At 46.9% G+C, this 18,428-nt stretch overlaps 1 protein-coding gene across 2 annotated transcripts in view; it reads right to left on the bottom strand.

The window, feature by feature from the left end:
* Positions 1–18,428, bottom strand: part of CPNE5 (copine 5) — a 307,885-nt gene that overhangs the window by 12,330 nt on the left and 277,127 nt on the right. For both annotated transcript variants that reach the window (XR_009555063.1, XM_060231586.1), the window contains exons 15-18: positions 7,893–7,939; positions 3,439–3,620; positions 2,207–2,334; positions 1,437–1,539 (exon numbers count right to left, since the gene is read on the bottom strand). Coding sequence is in view for 1 of the 2 variants with exons in the window: in XM_060231586.1 (XP_060087569.1) it covers positions 1,437–1,539; positions 2,207–2,334; positions 3,439–3,620; positions 7,893–7,939 (460 nt within the window). In the remaining variant the exon portion in view is untranslated. The remainder of the gene's footprint in view (positions 1–1,436; positions 1,540–2,206; positions 2,335–3,438; positions 3,621–7,892; positions 7,940–18,428) is intronic.

Raw genomic sequence — 18,428 nt, 5'->3', positions numbered from 1 at the left:
TGATACTTCCTGCTTTCCACTCTGCCTCCACTAATGTCTTTAGGAACCTTGTTTGTATTTAATACACTCTTTTGGCCTCATTATCAAATTATCTAGATTTCTTTTGTTCCCCTCCAGCAGTCCCTGATTGTTCTCGCCATTAAACACAGAAGAGTAATAATAAGAACTCTTTGGCTGAGCTGATCTCTGGCTGTACCGTAACAAGGGACTGCATCAACAGTTGCTTAATAACAAGCAACACTCATCACTGTTTCATCTCCGAACACCGTACATGGAAAGGGTCAAAGTGATGTCAAACACTGAAAAGGGGGGAAATTGCTTGTGAGAGCTGCTGGGTGTTCAAAGCATATTGTGAGGTAAATAGGAAGCTACTAACAGTTCATATGGTCTTCATGGGCTGGGGGACCCAGGTTCAAAGCCCACTCAAGCCACAAACTGAGTAGCCCTGAGCAAGCCTTACCATTAAGAACATAAGAGAAGCCATGTTGGATCAGGCCAACGGCCTATCCAGTCCAACACTCTGTGTCACACAGTGGCAAAAAAATTTATATATACACACACACTGTGGCTAATAGCCACTGATGGACCTGTGCTCCATATTTTTATCTAAACCCCTCTTGAAGGTGGCTATACTTGTGGCTGCCACCACCTCCTGCGGCAGTGAATTCCACATGTTAATCACCCTTTGGGTGAAGAAGTACTTCCTTTTATCCATTTTAACCTGTCTGCTCAGCAATTTCATCGAATGCCCACGAGTTCTTGTATTGTGAGAAAGGGAGAAAAGTACTTCTTTCTCTACTTTCTCCATCCCATGCATTATCTTGTAAACCTCTATCAGATAACCTCTACCTTTTCACTGTGGCCTCAGAAGAGAGCTAATGTTAGCGCAGTAGTAGCCAGAGTAAGATGGGAAAATCCTGCTTCAAATCTCATCTCATTTATCTAGTCATTGGATGGCTTTGGGTGCTCCATCTGTAATATCTGGGTAATTATACTGTCCTACCTTATAGGGCTTTTGGAATGGCTACTGGGGTGATGCATGTGAAACAGTCTAAGCACAATCTGAATACTAAATATGAACAGAAGCAGAAATGATATATTACTAATATAATACACAGTCAAAAACCAGCTACAAAGTGGGCAACACAAGCAGTACATTGACAGGGAAATAACCTAGACTGTATTTCTGGAGACTTTTTCAAGTGGTGAAGAGATTTGTGCTACTGTAACACCATGTCATTTTTCCACCAAGAAGCAGATGCCAGGAACTTGAATTTTCTAACATAATCCACAACCTTTCAAAAGTGGAAAGGTTTTCACCCTGACCAATAGAAGAACATTGGCACAAGTCAATGTTTTGCTTGCCTTCCAACCAAAACCTACTTCACCATTACAATCCTATGCCACATGGAGGAAGCAGAAGCTGTGCTACTTACATTGACTATAGCTTCTTTTGTCTGGGCCATGTCTGATATCACACCATCAGTGATGATGAGCAAAACAAAATATTGGGAACCATCTTGCACAGCAGCTGCGTACCTGAATGGAGGGGAGATCACATGAATACTGGAGCAGAGGCAAGGCAGTCTGAATGCTATACTGACTCCTCCCCCTTTCTGTAAGCCCAAAGGCTGTCATGAGCTAAACACAGTAAGGCCTTCCCCTACTCTTGTGCTCTTCTGAATGTAGATGTGGGGGCAAAGAAAAACTTTGGGAACCTCAGGTTGCTCTTTGTCCCTTTGCTGTTACCTGGATCCTTGAACCATATGTGCTCTAGATCCCTCCCCTGTTATGCACCTGTCACCTATTCATACTTTCACAAGGCAAGTTCAACATGTGTAAATACATTGAAAAAAGCTCTACAAAAAAAGTCACCCTAAAAAATTAAACTATGTTTTGAAGTGAGCTTAGAACTTCCTGGTTTCAAAAAGCCAGGGACCAGATTTCAACACTAATTAAAAATAAAATCAACTGCCTCCTTTCATTTTGTGTGGTGTTGTCTGTTATTATACCTTCAGACATCCAGTTTGAATCTCCACACAATTACCAGCCGTGCGTTTGAAAGAAGCCACTGCAATGCAAGTGATCATCTGAATCTGCCTGCAACAATGGAATTAGTCTCCCCACCACTGCCCACACCTCAGTGCAAACCACAGAAAATCTCTGCTGTATGTCATAATGATGATCTTGGACTGGAGGGGCATACCTAGCTACATGGTTAACCACTGGTGCAAAGTTAGTTGGGCCATAGAGTTGGACAGTCTTCAGGCTGTCATGATAGGCTTCAAGGATTCCCTCTATCCCACTACAATGAGGATTGTCCAGGTTGCCGTTCTGCAGCAGAGAAAGAGAGTGTTAGGGTGAAAGTTCCCGGTTAGAGGCTGCTTCCTCGCCCTCTTTAGATTCTTCTTATCAACTGAAGCAGACATAGAAAGAACTGTTCATTAGCATAGATTAGTATTCTAGCTAACAGCAGTTACCTAAAGACCTGAGAATGAAGGACTCACTCTGGCAGGAAGCACAGATATGCCTGATGCTATAGGAACAGCCTCGCTGGAGATTCAGAGGCATGACAATCATTTCTCTCCCTTGGATCTCAAACCAGGGACACATTGCAAATGTGGAAACTCTAAGTCATAGAGGATGAAAGCACTTCAAACCCCCTTTCTCTTCTAATCTAGCCCCAGCTAGATTAGTGAGAAATCCAGCTATCCAGTGAGAAATCCAGCCTTGACTCAGGAAAGCAAAGACTTAGACTGATTCTTCACCAGCAGTTGCTCCAACCCTGGGCTTCTGCTTGAGCTGGCTCCAGTGATCGATTCCCCATCAGTTGCTGTGCGGGTGCCTTTTGATCCACAGCTACCTCCCATTCCCCTCGCAGCAATTGATTTGGTTTTTTGGAGATCCGGGCACTACAAGGGGAATGGGAGGTAGCTACAGATCAAAAGGTCCCCATGCGGCATCTAGTGGGGAATCGATCACTTGAGCCAACTCAAAGAAGGCCGGTGGGGGGAAGAGAACAACTGCTGGTGAGGGATCAGTCTCAAAGTACTTTTTTACACCACACTTCACAGAATTAGCTACTACAAGGTGTGGCGACAGCCATGAGTTTATGTAGTATTTAAAAATGGACTCTTTGAATGCCCGGAGAGCAACTGTTAGCCATGAAAATGAAATCTCTCCATGATCAGAGGCTTGGTTCTTCTGTATGCATTTGCTGGGAGGGCAAACAGTAGAAGGGGGCCTTCATAGTAGCCTCTGACTGATCTGATTTCAGCCAGGTTGTGTTCCTATTTTTATTTTCTCAAAGTTTTTGCTTTTAGCAGCGCAAAGTCTTCTGCATCATCAGAGAATGTGGGCAAGTCAGGCTGACTGGCTCTAGAGTGAATCAGCAGCTGTTACTGAGTGCTGAAATGATTCAAAGGGAGATGTCAGTACCAAGGGGAACTCATGAGACACATGGCCATCAGGTGGTATTTTGGCTCCAAATCCAAGTGCTGGGAACATTTTGTCACTGTCATAGTCCTGGATGATCTCGCCGACAGCCTTCAGTGCCATAGCGTATGCATTGAGCTGGTAAGGATTCATGTAATGAAGGGAAGTAGACTGAGAGGGATTGCCTGCCAAAGAACAAAAGAGAAAAAGAGCCAGAACAGTTACTGGGCAGGCAGCAAAGGCTAGAGGAAACTCTATGCAATCTGCAAGTGGCATTTAGTCAGAAAACAACGCACAAGTTACAAGCTTTGAGCTGGTCCATGCAATTTGTGCCAGTAGGTGTTTCTCTTAAGACATACCATCCCCTAAAGCAACGGTCCTCAACCTTTTTGGCCCCGGGGACCGGCCCCAGGACTGGCCTGCCAATCACGGCCTCAGGGCTGGCAGGGTGGGGGCACCCAATTCGGCCTCCCCCAGTGGCATTTCTGCCTCCCTCCTTCACCCCCTGCACAGCCTCGCCGCCTCCTCCCCCCCCCATTTTCCTCCTCCATTTCTTCCTTCGCCGCCGCCATCCGTGCAGCCTCCCTGCCTCCATTTTCCTCCTTCACTGCCACCATCCATGCAGCCTCCCCACCTCCCTTTTCCTCCTTTGCCGTCACTGCCGTCGGTGCAGCCTCGCCGCCTCTCCCCCTCCGTTTTCCTCCTTCCTCCTTCACTGCTGTCCATGCAGCCTCCCTGCCTCCGTTTTCCTCTTTTGCTATCGCTGCCATCAGTGCAACCTCGCTGCCTCCCCCCCTCCATTTTCCTCCTTCACTGCCGTTCACACAGCCTCCCCACCATTGGTGCAGCCTCACCGCCTCCCCCCCTCCGTTTTCTCCTTCCGACTTCGCAGCCGCTGGTGCAGCCTCACCGCCTCCTCCCCTCCATTTCCCTCCTTTGTCGCTGTGGCGCAACCTCGCCTCCTCCTCCTCCCCCCGTTTTCACCATTTTAAGGCTTCCCCGGCCTTAAAATGGTGGAAAAGGAGGGAAGAGGAGGTGCCGCGGAAGTGGGGGAGCGGTGAGACTGCACGGCCCATCTCAAACAGGCCATGGCCCGGTACTGGTCCCCGGCCCAAGGGTTGGGGACCACTGCCCTAAAGCATTAATTCTCCTCCTGAGTTTAGTTAAAGTGGCTGGCTACTTAGCAGGCAATACAAATGTGGGTGGGAGGCTGCCTGTGAGGAATGGCAAGTGCCCTTGCCCAGACAGCAATAGCATGAGACTATAGAGGTGTGGAACTAGATGAACAGCTTCCCACTCTGCTAGGTCCCAGTCTCAGCAGTTTAGAGCTGTGATGCAACTGCTCTAAAACCCTTTTTACTGTGAATTGAGGAGAGGTGAGCTGGAAGTTGATTATCTTTAACCAGACATGGAAGAGGAGTACATTTTTATCTCACCCTACCTGTGCTATAAGGGGTACACCCCCAATCCTATTTTCACCCCCCAATAACTTTTATTTATTATTATTATTTTACAAAATTCATATCCTGCCTTTCTGCCCTCATAAGGAATACCAAGGTAGCTAACAAATTAAAACATACATAATCAAATCTGGGCATTCTATACAAGTGGTCAATTAATTTAAATTCTTGGGGATTATATTCCAGGCAAATTTATTAAGGTCTAAGAATATTTAAACAGAAAACACTGAATTAACATTGTTAGCATTAAGGAGTTTTTAAAAAACTTTAGATGCCCAGTAATATGCCAGGACTCTTGAGAGTATACAGGACACTTGTGAAACCATGTATGCTCTGTGGCTCACCAATTTGATTCTCAGGCCCAGTTAATAGGTTCCAGACAACTTTTCCTTGTAAAATTCTTCCAGTTCCTCCACGTATAACATCTATAGTCATATAGCTTGAATTGGGTCTTCCAAATATTTCTACTTTGATGTGTAAAGCAATCATTAACTTTAAATCATTAAATCATTAAATTTAAATTAAGATTGCTTAACAATGAAGACCTCCCTGTGATCACTCAGTTGTGCCTAGAGAGGCTTTTGAGCCCTTAACAAATAAGAAAAGAGAGCTACTCATCATGAAATTACTTAAACAGGACTGGGAATTCTTGCTTCAAGATGCCAGAAGGAAATGTTCTCCATTTTACACAGGAATCAAATATCTGAATTTATAATAATAATAATAAATAATAATATTTTTTTATTTATATCCCACCCTCCCCGCCGAGGCTTCACGGGGAGAGAGGGGGAAAGCAACAGTATGAATCCCCATACTGTTTTCACATGTTAACGGTTCCTAAACTGAGATGATTGTACATGATTGCACACTGTAATGCATTACCTGCAGCTCAGATGAAGGGTCGCTCTCCAGAAAAGTGCTTTTGTGACTGCTCTTGGTTGACTAATTAATGCATGTTTTTCTTTATTGCCCAAAACAATTTTGGGCCTTTCAATAAAAGCCAAATAATGTTGGCTTTTATTCAGGATTCTCTTTTCAGTAGCCAAATTAAATTGGAGAATCTGATTCAGTTTAATAAATAACTGAATAATACCAATAAGGCATTATTCTGGTATTTATTCAGCTTACCTCTAGTACAGCCCACTACAATCAATATCCTGGTTGCAGAATTCTGCACCAATTGAAGTTTCTAAACACTTCTCAAGGCAGCACCACAAAAAAAAAAAAGCATTGCAGTAACTTAATCTAGATGAAAGTAGGGCATGTATCATGGGGGCAGATCTTTTTTGCTGTGGAAAGGCCACAGCTGGTTAACCAGTCAAAGCTGGTAAAAGGCACTTCTGGTCACAGTTGCCACCTGCTTATCTAGCATTAATTCTAGGTCCAAGAGCAACCCCAGAATATGGACCAGTTTCTTCAAGGGGAGTGCAATGCCATCCAGAATGGGTGACTCTTTAAATCATGGTTCAGACCCTCCCTTCACCAGTAGCACTTGTCTTGTCAGCAGGCCCACAGCTAACCAGGGGCCCACAGGCCTGGTCCCCTGACAGTTTTGGGTGGCCCCTCACCTTCAGGCTGCTGCCTCCCTCCTGCGTGATTTAAATCACATGGGCAGGTTCATCTGCCTAGCATGGCTGAAGTAAAGGCAAGCAGGCGGCTCCATGCAGACAGGCAACCTTCAGGTAAGGGCGCACTGTGCAGCTGGTTCTGTGAGGGGAGGGCGGGAAAGTGGAGGCGACGGGAACCTTTGCTATGGAGGAAGGTGTGGTGGAAAGAAGGGGAAAGAACTTGCCGACTACAGAAGGAGCGAGAGACACCCGTGACGCGTGGTGCTGCTTGCGCTCATCCTCCTACCAGTCTGCAGGGGAGGGAAGAGCAGCCGCCACCACCACTCAAGGCCCCGGCTGCTGCAGCTGCTGCCAATGAGAAGGCTGAGCATGCACCCACTTGGTGCACGAGCCGCCTTCCCACTTGCTCCCGGGAGGAGGGAGCCGGAGGGGAGGGATGCCTTCTCCGTGCCGCCTTGCAAGCGGAGCAGCTTCCCTGTGCTTCACGGGGAGAGAGAGGGAAAGCAACAGTATGGTATCAGCTGATCGGTGGGGTCTAAATTATGCAGGGGGGTGGCAGGAGCAGTCACCAGCCTCCTGAACAATTTAAAGGCCCCCTCCCCCTGCAGCCCCTAGCTACAGGGCTGCTTGTCAGGATTTAAGATGTTGAGAATGCTGTACTCTTCACAGTTTAAAGACTAAGGAGAGGCCCAGTTAATTAAGATTAGAAGTTCTTCCCTTCCATCTGGATACTTTTACTTTTTGAGCAGTGAGGGACATTATAAGTTTTCCATTCCACATTAATGGTGAAGAATTACAGCTGGGGAACGGGAGGAACCCCTCAGAGCCCTCCCTGCATCCTACTTTATGCACCTTCACTTTCAGAATATATGCTAAAGGTTCAGGCTGGTTCATTTCTCTCCTGACCTCAGTATTCCATGCCTTCTGGAAAGCAATGAGCATGCTCGGCTTTTATCAGACCATTTATCTGATAAATTTAAAATTTAAATTCTTATGTTAATATTGCTCTGCATACCTTGGAGTTGCCCAGCTCTCTGCAGAGGTGGGATGAATTACTGGCCATTTTATACTGTAATTTGTTGCCCCACCTTCACCCTTGGGCAAAAGTGGAACTTGCTGGTTTTTGCTCCATGAATTTCCAGATGAAAGGCCTCCAGGCTTTTGATCCCATTCAGATTAGTCAGAAGTTCAGCCAGAATCATACACAAGGACACTTTCTCTTTTATTGTAATGATGTTCCCTAATTTGTTGAGGAACAAACGACGTAAGTAGATGTTGCCTACCTTACAAGATGTAATGACTGCAATAAATACACGTGAGTTGATACTTCTCAATACACTAGTCACAAATTATATTACTTAAACACTGGAAACTGTCTGAGCATGCAAAATTTAACACCATTCAGCAAAACATGTTATTAAAAACTCACCATTGGAAGCTGTGAAGTCAATGGCCACTGTGAAATTGATTTGGGTCCTGGGAGGAGGGAAGATCACATCACCTTAATGATTCAGTTTAGCAAACCTACAAACATTTTGATTCATAAAGATTTCTCAAGAGAAATGGCAAACTCAGACGAAGTCTAGGACTTCACTTTCCCAATATCTGTTTCTGCATCTCCTTCCAACTGTATTGCAAGAAACATGGGTTTTGAACTCACCAGGCCCTTAGCCAAAAATAATGGTCTGGATGGGTCTGGTTGTTATTGAAGGAAGCCATCACAGCTGAATACAAAAATGGTGTGGCATTACTTCTAAATACATTAATATGCAGTTAGTAAAAATACTGTGTTGAACTTCTCTGGACCTCTTTCACACTACAGTCCAGTCCAAGAGGCAAGTGATAGCAATGGCAGGCATTCCCAGTGGATCACCTTATCCTGAGGGTAGAGAAGGAGGCAGTGAGGAGATGGGCAATTGATGGGGTGGCCAAAAAATGGTTGGGGGTAAGCAATGAAAAATGCCCCACTTGTGAGGACCCAATACTCCTTGGCAAACTACTATATCTGTCACTTTCTGTGTTACCAAGAGGGATGGGCATGAGCTGCATTTTTATGATTCGGTTCACTGGTCGTAGTTGAACCATGAACTGAACTACAAACCCATAGGAACTGGGAAGTTCGCTTGCAAAATGTAACCCCTGCTTTCTGCTCCCCACAGCTTTTCATGGAAAGTAGAAAGCAGGGGCTTAAACAGCTCCCAACTGTTAACAAAACAGCTAAACAGTACGGAGCTTCCCATTGCTCAATTGTTTTTCATGAAAAGCAGAAAGCGGAGTTGCTCTTCACAAACCACCACAAACTGCCCATGAACCGCATCAAAATTCGTGAAAGTTTATGGTGATTCTTCAGTTTGCTTTGTGACCCACAAACCAGCTAAAATTCATGATAAACTGTAGTTTGTCAGTTTATCCCTAGTTATTAAGGGTACTCTAAACTGGAGTTGACTCAGAGGGCGTTTTCGCACTCACCTTCAGCCGGCGCGACCCCCCTCTTCACTGCGCAGGATCTGCACGGATTTCGCACTAAACGCCGCGGAGCAGCCGGAAGAGCCGGAAACTCCCGGCGCTTTTGCGGCGCAAACGGAAACCGCCAAAAAGCAGTTTCCGTTTGCGCCACTTTTGCGCCGGGAGTTTCCGGCTCTTCCGGCTGCTCCGCGGCGTTTAGTGCAAAATCCGTGCAGATCCTGCGCGGTGAAGAGGGGGGTCGCGCCGGCTGAAGGTGAGTGCGAAAATGCCCAGAGAGTTATTCTACTGTTCCCAACAGCAGTGGTTTCAGACAGGCCATCTAAAATACATTTTTTCTCAGAGTCGAATGATACAGATCTGTTTTTTGAAATACAGATGGCTGCCAAACAGCAGGAAAGCAGTGGGGGCTAAGTGTATGTTAAGCCTTCCCTCTGCTTGTTGCTCCCACTCTACCACATCCCCTTTTCTTCCAGTATGGGCTCATCTCTAGTCTTAGGGGAGAGAAGGGAAGGTTTGCAGAGGAACAAGTGAAGGAATAATGCAGCACTGCTTTCTTGCACTTTGCTCCTCTATTGGAAATAGCTTCACCACCACTATGGTGCTATTGCATGGTGGCTCAAAGATCAGCCATATCACATGAAGCTTTGCTCTCTCACAGCAAAAAGCACAAGACCATTCAAGTGGCACACTGCTCTCCATGTTCCCAGTGCACTGACAGATGCCAAGCTGAAATGAATGGGGAGTGTGTATTGTTCTGTAGCATGCTGCATAGAAAAATGGTGTACTTCTTGGCTGGTCATCTATTTTATTATGTTATTATGAAAATTAATTTATTAATGCCATGTTTGTCATGCCCCCCCCCTCCCACTGCAACATTTTCAGTGTTATTCTGAGAAAATTAATCAGGCCAACTTTGATCAAATTCGGATTTTTCTTTAGCTTGCATGAGAACAAGTCCCAAGGGTTTCTGTTAACCAAAATGAAGCGAACGCAAAGTTGCTTTAGGACATCTGGGCTCTCTGTGAATTGCCCAAGGTTAACAGGAACTGAAAAATAATCAAAGCACATGCTTTAAAGTCCCTATTGAAGTAAGTGGATAACATGCATAACTAAGTTACAGATCAACCATACATTTGTTGCAGGATGTTAGCTGGCAGAACAATGCCCTTGTAACTCACATTTACTGTAGTGACTCTCAATCTCACTCAAACCAGATGCAACATGGTATGGCAATTTCAACTTCCTCAGATATACCTCTGTGTTAACATAAATCCCATATTTCTGAATAATTCACTTTTAAGGGATCTACAGACCAACTTACACATGAAAAGCGTTCAGCAAGGATTACTTCTAAGTAAGTGTGCACAGAATTATATAATTAGGATGCTGGAATCTATTACTGTATTTGCTGAAGAATTAAACTAAGAATAAATAAATAATAATGTTAAGTAGAAGCACACTTCAGGCTATCATGTCAATGACAGGTTATCCTTTCTTTATCTCAGCATTAAGTAAGCTAAGGTCCAGTTTCTGGGGCCCACCTCACTGGATAAGATACCATAGTTTAGTGCTGAAAGAAGGGATGGCTGAAAAGCTGCCCACAAATGTATCCCTTGGCAGCCTTCTCAAAGGAGATCCCTAGCCTGTCATCTCCTCCCCTCAATCAATAACAATTGCTCCCATGACAGATGCTTCTTTCAAATCTCATGTAAGGCTCCTAATGAAAGAACATGGCTGTCAGTAGAAGATAATATTTTAACTGGTGGCTAGATAGGAAGAGACAAGGCCAGAGGGAAAGAGCTTGTGTATATGTGTGTCTGTGTGTGGTTATGTTGCAGTTCTGAGACATACCAGCAGAACAGAATTAGAACAGGCTGGGGAAGTGCCCCAGAATCTAAAGGAGGATTCAAAGGATTCTCTTGTGGACATCCCAGGGTGGGCAATTACAGGGCAGCATACAATACATGTTACTTCAGTCAGCAGCTTTTGAACATGTCTAATTTATCAGTGGACTTTGAGGACAAATTAAAGGTGCAGCAGACAGAAAGAAAGGAATGTTAGACTTGCTGCAAGAGCCTTTGCTCAGCCCAAAACAAAAGACTGCAGTAGGATTGCAGGGATAAAGTTAAAGGCTGCTGAAGATGGATGGCCTTTTGGTTTCCAGGGGCTATAGAATAAAGAGAGCACTGGTTCTGTGGTTTGAGGTACAGAAGCAGCCACTATTCTCATAATCAAATTAACAGACAGTGGGAGAGAGGAACCACAGGCTAATTCTGCAGTTGACCCCAGGCTTCTGTTTTCATAGGATCAAGCAAGTGATTTCCCACCAGTTGCTGCATGGGTACATTTTGATCCACAGCTCCCTTCAATTCTCCTTATACTTTTCCAATCTTGTTTTTTAGAGACTGGTAGGGAACTGATTGCTTGATCCGATGGAAGCAGAAGCCCAGGGGTGGAGCAACAGCAACTGTGGAATTGGTCATAATGTCTGATGCATCCTGAAGGTAGGCTGAATATGTTGCTACTAGTAGAAGTGGCATTCCACAGAGGTTGAGAGAGGCACTTAATGAGCAGTGTCAAGCCAAGACTAATGGTTAAAGCCACAGTGGTCAGTTCCAAGAATGAAAGAGATAAAAGGGAACTCATATTTTTTAAGGGCTTCATATTTTCTCTCAGCTATCCTGGGAACATGGACTGTAAGAACAGTCAGTAGTTATCTAAGATAAAAAGTCCAAGTGGTTGTTAATCCACCCTGGCAAAGCCCTGTGCAAGGTGAAGCAGACAGTAGCCCCCAGTGCAAGCCCTGCAGAAGGCAAAGTGAGGCATGGGACAGAGATGGTTCTGGTTGCCATCGTGAATGACCTCCAGAGGCATCTGCATCAAGGTGGCTTGGTGGTGCTGTTGTTGTTAGATCTGTCGGCTGCATTTGACATTGTTGACCACCAGGTGGAGGGCAGTGGCAGCCAAGCCCTATCTGAAGTAAGGCAGAGGGTAGTGTCCACCGCAGCAGCCAAACCCTGGAGGCACCCACCCAAGAGGAGGGAGGCAGTTCCCAGCCTATGGGAGACTAAGGAGGCAATGCCTGGCTTGCTAGAGCCCTGACTGAGATGAGGAAAGCAGTACCCAGCCAACGCCTTCCATCCCCCCTCCTCTCTCTCTCTCTCCTTCCGTTCTTTGGGGAAGGGCCCTTTCTCATCTCACAGGGTTGTTCAGAGGAGAATGAAATAGTGCTTTGAGGCCCACTGTGGATAAAAGTAGGTTATAACTGAAATAAATAATAAATAAATAATAGCTGAAGATAGATGGGAAGATAAAAGGTGGATGGGGTGGGAAGGAACATGGGGTTCCCAGGTGAAGGAAAGACAGGTTGCTTACCTGTAACTGTAGATCTTCAAGTAGTCATCTGTGCATTCACACTCATGGAATAAGAGCGCCTGCGCCGATCCCCGAATTGGTACCTAAAAAGCCCGGGATTTTTTTGCACTCGGCACCAACAGGCATGCGCAGGCGTCCTAATGTGCATGCTCGCCAGTGCCAGCACGAGGATCCCGCCAGTTCCTTCCTGACCGCTGGAAGCCCTTACTGGAGGGAGACCATCAGAAGTGGGGAAGGAGGGCGGGTAGTGTGAATGCACAGATGACCACTCAAAGATCTACAGTTACAAGGTAAGCAACCTGTCTATCTTCTTCGTGGTCTCTGTGCTTCACACTCATGGGAGATTAGCAAGCAAGACATACCTGGAGGCGGGAAGACAGTCAACCAGAAGAAAAAGCTTGCAGCACCGCAGCTCCCAGACGAGTCCTCCGTTGAGCATGCACGTCCAGTGGATAGTGCTTCATAAAGGCATGCGGAGAGGACCGGGTGGCAGCCTTGCAAATGTCCATCAGGGAAATGCCTTTCAGGAACACCACTGACATCGCCATCGCTCTTGTAGAGTGTCTGTGAATAGGCCCAGGTAACGGCTTCTTAGCCAACAAATAACACAGTTTAATAGTCTCAGTGAGCCATTTTGCAAGCCGCTGAGACGAGATTCTGGAATCTAACTTAGGAGCAGCATAAGAAACAAAAAGATGCTGGTTCTTACGAAAACTCTTGCAGCGACTCAAATAAAACAATAAGGCACGCTTAACATCTAAAGCATGCAACTTACGTTCCTCATCCGAGGAAGGTGTAGGATAAAATGTGGGCAACCAAACTTCTAAGTTAAGGTGGAACTGAGAAACCACCTTGGGGAGAAAGAAAATATCAGGAGCTGAGGACACTCCAGACTCCTGAAAAGCTAAATATGGGTAGTCACAACGCATAGCCGTGAGCTCTCCTGCACGGCGTGCTGATGTGATGGCTACCAAAAAAGCAGTCTTCCAAGATAGGAGCTGTAACGAGCATGTGGCCATCGGCTTAAAAGGACGTCGAGTCAGCCTGTCCAACACTAGAGTCAAATCCCACAACTGTGCGGGTGATCTCGAAGGAGGATGAAGCCTAAGCAAACCCTTCAAAAATCTCTTAGAATGAGGGTGTGCAAAAACTGAATGCCCTTCCACTGGTTCATGGAATGCAGATATTGCCGCCAGATAAACTTTAATGGAGGAAAAAACAAGGCCAGCATCCACCAGAGATAACAAAAACTCAAAAATAACCGGCAGTCCCTCCCTCTGGGGCAAAACTAGGATCAACTAAAAACTGAAGAAACTTCTGCCACTTCCTATCATAGGAAGCGCGGGTAGAGAGCTTCCTGCTATTCAGGAAAACATGTTGGACTCTGCTGGAGAACTCACAGGGTCAATGAACCACGCTGTCAGCTTCAGGTGGGGCACGTTGTGATGGAATACATTACTGTCCTGAGCTGACAGAAGATCCGGTTCCACCGGAAACTGGTAGAAGACCCCCCTCACCAGTTGGAGCAAGATCGGGAACCAGTTCTGCCAAGGCCACCACAGAGTCACCAGGATGCAGCATGGTCTCTCTCTTGCGATCTTTTTGACCACCCTTGTCAACAGTGGCAGAGGTAGGAACAGATATAGGAACCGACCTTCCCACAGGAACAGTACACCGTCTCCCAACGACTCTGGATCCAAGCCCCCTCTGGAGCAGAACAGAGGGCACTTCTGGTTCTCAGCTGTGGCAAAGACGTCCACCTGAGGATACCCCCAGAACTGAAACACGGGTTGAAGGAAGTGCCACTGTATCTCCCACTCGTGCAGGGAAGCCGCACCCCTGCTGAGGGAGTCTGCTTGCAGGATGAGCACCCCTGGGAGATGCGCAGCCTTCACAAAGATGTCATAGTCCAGGCACTCTGACCACAGTTCCAGTGCCAGCGCACACTAAGTATTGGTATCTAGCCATGCACGCAGGATAGTTAGATACCTTTACTCCCAGCGCCCCAGCAGAGTAAAACTTTCTCCCAACGTTGTCCAGCTTCTTTCCTTCCTTGTCTGGTGGAGAGGAGTGCGTCTTGCGGGCCTTTGACGAGGAGGATATGACCACCGAATTGGATTTTGGATGCGTGAAGAGAAATTCAGAACCGGTCTCTTGGACGTGGTACATGTGGTCCAACCTTTTTGATGACACAGGTGTAGAAGCAGGCTTCGCCCAGGGCTCCTTCACCGCCTGTAAGATGACCTTCATAACAGGCAGGGCAACCGCTGTAGACGTATCCCGCTGCATGATGTCAAATATGGTGTCGTCTACAACGAGTTGTGTCACCGGGAGAGAGAGGGAGAGTGCCATCCTCTTCACCAGGTCCCCATACGACTTTCGATCCTCCAATGGTGAAATGGGAAGATCCTCAGCGGTATGAGACACTGGTGAAGGTTCCAAAGCCCTGTCCGGATCGTCGGTACTGACCTTGGAGTCCAATGAAGACTCTCTCCTCAAAGAATGTTCTGAGAGCACCAGTGTTGACTCTCCGACGGGTGACTGGATCGACACCGATGACCTAGGCTGGACTTCCTCCACCACCACGCCGCATCTTTCGGGCGGGACGGACATCGATGCTGAGGGACGCCGCCTAGAATGCTGGGAAAGCCTCGACATATGGGATGCCTCGGATTGCTGGTCCCAGTCTGCAAACTCCCGAGGGGGGTACCATTGGTACAGTGGGTATGGATAGGCGCAGGAAGGCCACTGGCGCTGCTCCCACGGTGGAAGCGGTGGGAAGTGGCGAGCTACAGTGGTCAGTTCTAGCTCTCGCCGACCTCTTGCTTGATCCAGCAGTGCCAACGGCTCCAGTGGTGCCTACACCTCCACCTCCAAGACAGAGTTGCTCTTACTGCAATGCCTTGACCCCGAAGAATGGGAGCGCTGAGTGAGGTTGATCTCTTGCTCCGATGCCAATAGATGCAACTGCTGTGAAGCACTGCCTCTCAACACCGAAGGGCTACGATGTGGGGATGCCAAGAACTTCCTCGGTGGAGCGGTCGACATTGATGTCGAAGCGTCATTAGAAGGGGAAGGAGTGCAGGACGATCTCTTCTTACACTTCTCCTTAGATTTCACCTTCTTTGGTGCAGATGATCGGGTCCCCGAGTCATCCTGACGCTTCTTAGCTGGGGTGTCCACTGACCCTTCAGAAGGTCACTTTGTGGAATGCCCGCGCTCGACTGGCATCTCAGTCCTGATCGGCAATGTATCGGCCAATGTGACCATCGGGGCTGCGGCCTCTCCCATCGGTACCGATGGGCCCGATGCCATCTTTTGAGGACGAAGTGCCGACTCAACCAACGCAGCCGAAAGCCTCGCTGCTCGATTCTTGTGAGTTTGTTTGGAAAAACTTAGACAGTGCGAGAAAGAATCCACACGATGTCCCTCGCCCAAAGGAGATAGAGGGAATGGTCGTCGGGGGGGGGGGGGATCTTCTTCGCACAGGAGCAGCACCTCTAAAAAAAACCCCGTCTTTCCATAGATGCCAAGGAAAAAACCCACCCAGGAAAGTCTCTGAGGGGAAAAACGGGGGAAAACTGGCCCCCGAAGGGCAAGACCAACAATTTTTTTTTTTTACAACACTAACTATCTAACAACTAACTAACTAACTACACTAAGAAAATAACAAATGGGCTATATACAACAAGAAAGGCAATCCTAAGATTACTTTACCGACCGGGGACACGAAAGGAGATCCTCTCAGCACAGCGGTCAGAAAGGAACTGGCGGGATTCTCGTGCTGGTGCCGGCGAGCATGCGCACTGGGACGCCTGCACATGCCCGTTGGTGCCAAGTGTGAAAAAATCCTGGGCTTTTTAGGTACCGATTCGGGGATCGGCGCAGGCACTCTATCCCATGAGTGTGAAGCACAGAGACCACGAAGAAGATAAGAGGAAATAGTGTGTGGAAGTTGGGACGGGAAAAATGGGTGCCCTTCATAAGTCCTTGCAGGTCCCCACTGTGCAACTGGGCTCCCTTTGCAACTGGCACCATGCTACAGGGCCAGTTTTCCTGGGCAGAGGATGCCAGAGGTAGAGTGGGGCAGAAAACTGAAGAAGGGGAGAAGATAACAGCTGATTGGCTGGTGAATGGGAAGGAAAGGAGGCAAGAAAGGGGAAGAGGCTATTAGGGGGCCTTCAAGAAAGGGAAAGAGGAAATAAGGTAGAGGGAAATTCACTCCACAAGTCCTTGTGGATTCTTACTTGTTTCAGAGCTGCATATATCTTGTTTGGCACTTTCATCAAACCAGGGTTTTTTTCACATTTTGTTTGAGCCTGAGAAACAAGACCCTGATGGGCAAAATGGTTTCCTGAGATGCAGGAACAAGCATAGCATGAGCACCACATCGGGTGTGTTTATAGTACAGGAACCCTTCCCATGCTGGAAAACAACACTTTTTCAGAAAGCCGGTTTGACCACTGTCAGTCTTGCAATGTTAGGAAACAGAAGCTGAGATGGTGCCAGACCAGTGTTAAAAGTATTGCAAAACTTCACAAGGACAGCAGTTCTTTGCACAGCTGGCTAATTGTTCCCTGGGACTCAGTCAAGGAGACCCACTCTAAACCAGGCTCAACAGAGGAGTCATGATGGGAAGCCCAGAGTATCCCCTCAAAATGATTCAACAAAAGGAAATGAATAATTAACAAGATATCAAGCTGAAGCTTAATTAAAAGGGATATCTTTGTCTTGAGATGGCATTTAAGGAATCTGTGCTATGAAAATGTTATGAGAGAAAATGTATTTCATTTGTTATCTGGGAGAGGTCATAGAACTTTGATTTTCAAGTCATGAAGCCCAGGAGACAAAGCTAGACAATGTTAGTCAAGGACTTCTGTTTTGTAGAAAACTCTTCAAGCTTAAAACCCTTTGGTAGAAAACTCTTCAAGAAATATCTGGGATTTTTATGCTTTTTTACCTTCTCTAAAATAGTAATCCTATGCACATTATCCTGGGAATAGGCTGCAATGAAGACAAAGAAACTACCTTACAGGGTGTCTGTTGTGGAGGCGGGGGAAGGTAAAGGAGACTGTGAGTGCTTTGAGACTCTGAGATTCAGAGTATAGAGTGCGATATAAATCCAATATAGGGTTGCCAAGTCCAACTCAAGAATTATCTGGGGACTTTGGGGGTGGAGCCAGGAGACTTTGGGGGTGGAGCCATAAGCAAAGTTGTGACAAGCACAACTGAACTCCAAAGGGAGTTCTGGCCATCACATTTAAAGGAACCGCACACCTTTTAAATGCCTTCCCTACATTAGCACTAATGGATAGGGGCACCTTCTTTTGGGGCTCATAGAATTGGACCCCCTAGTCCAATCTATTTGAAACCAGGAGGGTATTTTGGGAAGAGGCACTGGATGCTATGTTTAAAATTTGGTGCCTCTACTTCAAAAAACAGCCCCTCCAGAGCCCCAGATCAATTATCCATTATTCCCTATGGGAATCGATCTCCATAGAGAATAATGAATTGCCCAGCAGACATTCCCCCCCACCCCAGTTTCTGATGACTCTGAAGTGGGGGAGGGCCTGCTCCCACCTGGGGATTGGCATCTCTACTCACGAGTTGCTGAACTTCCAACTTCTTCGAAGTAACGCAGAGCAACTGACCTCTGAAAAGATTATGCGACCAACAAAGGGTCTGGGCTGCAAACGACCTCTCAATGCACAGCAGCCAAGAAGGTCCGAGTGCCTGCTCCGGCTGCAACGCCACTGAGGGTGTTCTCCGCAGCTGAGAACGAAACGTCTGGAAGGAAAACTTTCTCCAGTAGAACACGGCACTTGATCCCGAAAGATTCTACAAACCCTAATGACCTCTGCAAAGATTGCGCAACAACGGAGGGTCTGGACTGCTTTCACAGCCATGTTATTCTGCCTGCTCCCCCACCCCCCTTCAGCCTTAAAGACACAGATACACCATCCCAAGAGGAAGCCTTTCCAGTGGAATCTGAAGCCTCTGGATGTGGAAAGGCACATGGGGGCTGTGGGGGTGGGGCTTCCCTCGCTGGCTAGCTGACTGGGAGTGGGAAGGAGCCTAGGAAAGCAGGAGAACCCCCGCTGGGACTTGGGGATTGGCAAGCCTA

Source organism: Heteronotia binoei, chromosome 2 (assembly GCF_032191835.1).
Source record: "Heteronotia binoei isolate CCM8104 ecotype False Entrance Well chromosome 2, APGP_CSIRO_Hbin_v1, whole genome shotgun sequence".
NCBI lineage: Eukaryota > Metazoa > Chordata > Lepidosauria > Squamata > Gekkonidae > Heteronotia > Heteronotia binoei.
This window is presented reverse-complemented; position numbering and strand designations above follow the sequence as displayed.